Here is a 5,079-nt window from a genome sequence, read left to right on the forward strand (position 1 = left end):
GAGGAAAAGGAGGCTGAGGGGAGACAGCTACAGCTGTCTCTACAGCTACCTGAAAGGAGGTTGTAGGGAGGTGGGTGCTGGTCTGTTCTCCCGGGTAACTGGTGACAGGACAAGAGGAAACGGCCTCAAGTTGCATCAGGGGAGGTTTAGATTAGGTCTTAGGAAAAACGTCTTTACTGAGAGAGCGGTCAGGCATTGGAACAGGCTGCCCAGGGAAGTGGTAGAGGCACCATCGCTGGAGGTGGTCAAGGAAAGGGTAGAGCTGGCGTTGAGGACACGGTCTAGTAGTGGGTATGGTAGTGTTGGGTTAGTGGTTGGACTGGATGATCTGATAGGTCCAAACTTAGTGATTCTGTGGTCACAGAGAGTGTAAAACGTCCCACACAAGATGTTCTTGGACTTAAACTAGTATTAGTTATAGTAATTGAAATGAACATTTTGAATCTATTTCAAATGCTTTTATTCTTTTTCCAAACTGCTAGCATATTTTCCTTCATGGAGAACATCTTCAGGTGAGCCAAGGGAATTTCAAGGTACTGATATATGGCACTAGTTTTAGAGGAAAGTGGAATATGTGACTGATTCAAAAAATCTTGATTTTTTTGGAATCTCTCAAACTATAGATTTCAGAACCAGGCTAGGCTTTGCAGATTACTTTTCCTCTGCTATGTTAGTTCGCATAAAACTTAGCAAGTGGAAGATAAGGTAATAAAAATGTGCTAAAGAGTCATTATCATGTCTTAATGATAAATTTGTTGCCTTACATTTAACATCACTTAACCTGGATTTTTCAGTTCTCTATTTACAGAATGAGGGTTCTGGGTTCCTGTGTAATGCAGGTGATCATTTAAATATAGAGAATAAGTAGAATAGATTTTGTGACATCAAGAGAAAAAAAGTAGTCATTAGACAAGGATAATTAGTAGGCAGAATGGTGTTTCTGCTGTCCTGCAAGTTTTGCCCAGCAGTTACTTAAAGTGACCTTTTATCATGGTATTTTAATTAAACTAGTTATTCTTTAAATCTTTAAAAAATCATAGGAAAAAAACATTAGTTGTATCTTATCACCCTAGTAACTCTTATTTTGATTAGCTAAACACCAAATACTTAGGTAACAGGAGTGATGTCTGCTTCACTTGATTGAAAATAGGCAGTTCTTAAAATGCCTGATAAATTCTACAGGCACTCAAATTTCTGCCTTTGTTTATGTCCACAGCAGTCTGTACTTCAGCAAGGTGGAGCAGTTTGATAGATGTGTTCCAGCTCAGCCCCTTTGGGATCCTTGCATGACTCATCTCTGCTTTCCTTAGTCAATCCCTCTCTCCTTGCTCAGAGCAGGTCCAGCATATCAATAAATACATGAGCTCCTCAGAGAACAGCTTTGTGCTAACTGCTTTCTTTGAAATGAATAATTGAAAGAAGAGGACGCAGTGGGGATACTTTTCCAGAGACCGCTGTTTACTCTTTCTGGAAGTGGAAAAGTTGGGTTTTATGGGAGCCTCACCACCTAGAATCACAGGAATGTAGAAGGTTGAGGTCAAAAGAGACCTCTAAAGCACCTCTTGTCCAACTCCTGCTCAAGCAGGGTCACCCAGAACCATTTGCCCAGGATCATGTCCAGATAGGCCAGCTGTGATGGACACTGCACGCCCAGGGGAGCTGGAGGTTTGTGTCTGACTGCTCGACATGTCTGGATCCTGGCTGACAGTCCAGCTCTTACACATAATGGTCCCAGTGCAGGCTCAGACCTCTGCACAGTGTCAGGTATCCCCCTCAAAAAGGGCTATGATTTTCAGTGTTGCTTTCTGGTTTAGATGGTGAGCATAAGCTGCCAATGGTCTCGTGGGTCACATGACCCCAGGCCAACATCTTTGACTCCCTCCGTGTCCAAAGCTAGTTAACTGTCGTTACCTGGGTTCCTACCACCTGAACTGTGGCACACAGATATAAAATTGTTAACTTCGAGCTGTCTTATTTCCTTTCTGTGCATACCTAAACCATCAGAGGCAGGGCAAAACCAGTCCAGAGGTTTTGGGTTCTCTGTTCTTGGTTTGTTTTCTCAGCAAATGAAAGAATCATCTAATGATTTAGAGCTGGGCAAACTTAATCGAGGTCCCGCTGATCTGAGTGGTGCTTTCAGGGCAGGCTTTGCTCTACCATAAACAACTGAAAAACACAAGTAGACATTTACTGGAAAACTGTTCTTTTTTTTTACTGGGTGTTGCTGTGGCTGACCTTCCTGATGTAAAAATATTTGAAGTTCAGATTTTGTAGATTAAGTGGCAAGAACTGACTAAATAATGAAGCATCCCTAAGGGAAAAAATATGAGTAATTTTCAACAGCTTTTTTGCGCTTAATGAAGTATGTTTTAACAATAAATTCGGGGTGATTTATAGCTATAGGGGTTGGCAAATTTTTCACATTTCATGTAACCTTGTAGTCCATTCCAGTACACTCATTTCCCTTTACAGTTTCATGTTTATCCGTGCTTTTGTTAGTACGTTATCTTCTGAAGATCAGCTGAGTTGGCTGATCTTTTCCAGCCCAGCAAGACTAATTCCTTGTGTAACACAAAGTGAGTTCATATTTGAGTAATAAAGAAATATTTGTACTTTACTGTTAAGTACCATTGAATTTTATCCAAAAAAACACTGTTTCAAGTGCTGAGGATTGGAACAAACTGAATCAGGGAGGCTGGTTGTGCCAAGAGTTCAAGTGATTCCATTCAGTCAGCTTTTTCCATCTTAAAACATGTTTTATATGTTTTCATGGGTTTAATCTCTTAATTGTAGACAAACGGTCATCCCAGTACAGTTGTGGGGCGTGGGGGATGTTAATTATTCAATTTCAGTAGAATTAAATCACATTGGTATTTTACTTTTAGCCAGAACATGTATAATATGAACATGATAGAAATAAGTATATTTTTTTCAGTCCTTTCAGAGGAACATGGGAGCTAATGAATTATTTCTTTCTCATAGAATAAGATTTGGTCATTTTGCTGGTGGCTGTTTTGGGCTCACAGAACCACAGAATCATAGAATCACAGAATGGTTTGGGTTGGAAGGGACCTTAATGATCATCTAGTTCCAACCCCCCTGCCATGGGCAGGGACACCTTCCACTAGACCAGGTTACTCAAAGCCACATCCAGCCTGGCCTTCAACAATTCCAGTGATTTTCTGATTGACCAGTATCCCCAAGTCCTTCTCCACAAAGCTCTCAATACATTCAACACCCAGTCTGCATTGATATTGGGGGTTACCTTGACCCAGCTGCAGGACCTTGTCTTTTCCCTCAAGCATATCCCATCTCAGTAGTGTCTTCCTTAAGGTAAACAAGTGATTCTACTTTTTGTCTCTATCTTAAATTTCCTTGTAAAAAAATTCATTGGGAATTTATCACAATTCCAGATGTGGACCTCTCATAAAAGCAGCTGACCTTTAAATCACTTTGTTTTATTTCTCACGGGATGTAATTATTAATGTATGGTGTTAAAACAGATGGTAGAATACAAATCCTGTTTAATGAAGTACTTGAGCACAACAGTCAATTAAGAAAGAACTGAGATGGGTATCTTGAAAACCTTTAAAATCAAATCTAGTGGTGTAAATAAGCACCTAGCCTAAGCACTTCAACTAGTGACCTAATTTACATTTTTCTAAATGCCAAAAGGTGTACGTGACCTTAATTCAGAGTGGTGGGGTTTTTTTATATCGACATCGATTTTGAACATTACGCAGCATTTTTTATTGTCCAAATCACCATTTGTGTTAGAAGTCAAAATACTTCCAATGAGAAACTTCTTGACATAAATTACTCTTCTTCATTACCAAATGTCAGGAGTCACACTACGTTGCTTTGTTCTCCAGATTTTAGCACTTTGGCAAAACAAGGAAATGTCATAGAAGAAATACGTATTTGTCAGGTTGCTATAGACAATATTGGGGGGGGGTGTTGGTTTTTTTTCTGTTTTGCCTATAGCAATCTGAGCATTTTTAAAAGATTTCTACATATTTTTGCAATTATATCTAAGGATTAATAAACTGACAATTAACAATATTTTGTATCTTGAAGTCAGTTGGGATTTGATGGATGAGGCTTTTCATCTGAAGTAAAAGTAAATAGAGATGCTAATGAAACGGCTTCTCTGTGCGGCGGTGAGGGAGAACATGTCAGGCTTGCGAAATCAAGTCCAATTCCCCATCCAGAAGCACAGCTCAAGTCAAAAAGGATGTGATTCACAGCCTGTCTTGCTGCAAACTGCAGCTGGGCTTGTTTGGGCTGTGAAGACACAGCTGCCCCAGAGCTGGGAGGTGGGTAGCTGAGCTCTGTGGCTCAAAGTCTTCCTCTTCCTTCAGTCCCGTAGCACCGAGCACGCAGGGGCACCTTCCATCCTACTTCATCATCTTCTGTATTAGCAGATTTCCTGTGTAATAAATTGTTCCCAAGCAATCTGTGGGTTTGGGGATTTTTTCCTCCTCTTTTTCTGTCCTTCAGGTGTTCACAGAGTATCCACAAAAGTTTAGTTTCCTTCCTTTGTCGTTCGGTTCTGGCAGGCGAGAAGCCGGGGACGGAGCAAGATGAAGTGAAGCTGCAGAACGCCAGCAAGCAGATTGTGCAGACTGCGATCCTCCGGGCAGTGCAGCAAGTTTCCCAGGAGAGTCAGCAAAAGGAGAAGCGAGCAAACAGCGGTACGAGCCTCCAGCTAGAACGAGGGAAATTAACCAAAAAGCATGAAAAGAAGTAAAGGAGCAGCTTGGTTTTTTCAGTCCTCCGGTCTGCCGTGTTTTCAGCCTTCTCTTTAGTATCAGCTGTATTGCTAGTGCAATGTTACTGTTGTAAAGCAAACCAAAGTATAATCACACCTAGACATAGGGTAAAGCTGCAATAGTCCTCAGCTGAGAAATATTAAGTGCATTAGATGATAAACTCCATATTTATGCAGTGCCTCTTAACAGAAACAATAACCATAGCTATAAAACTAGTTTCAAGCACAAGCTCTTGCAGTCTGGACTTACCCTCAGAAGCTTGTTGCCCGTGCACTTACATGTAAGTTCTGTGTGCAACGTTCGTGTC

General features: G+C 40.9%; 1 protein-coding gene across 1 annotated transcript; it reads left to right on the top strand.

Annotated features, from left to right (window-relative positions):
• Positions 1–4,500: 4,500 nt before the first annotated feature.
• On the top strand, positions 4,501–4,750 carry LOC104507241 (chromosome unknown open reading frame, human C18orf42; the record flags this gene model as incomplete). The annotated part of the gene is made up of 1 exon (XM_010148461.1): positions 4,501–4,750. A coding segment is annotated over one exon (250 nt), but the record flags the coding sequence as incomplete, so codon positions are not given.
• Between the last annotated feature and the right edge of the window lie 329 nt (positions 4,751–5,079).

Source organism: Eurypyga helias, unplaced genomic scaffold, assembly GCF_000690775.1.
Source record: "Eurypyga helias isolate BGI_N326 unplaced genomic scaffold, ASM69077v1 scaffold15440, whole genome shotgun sequence".
NCBI classification, from domain to species: domain Eukaryota; kingdom Metazoa; phylum Chordata; class Aves; order Eurypygiformes; family Eurypygidae; genus Eurypyga; species Eurypyga helias.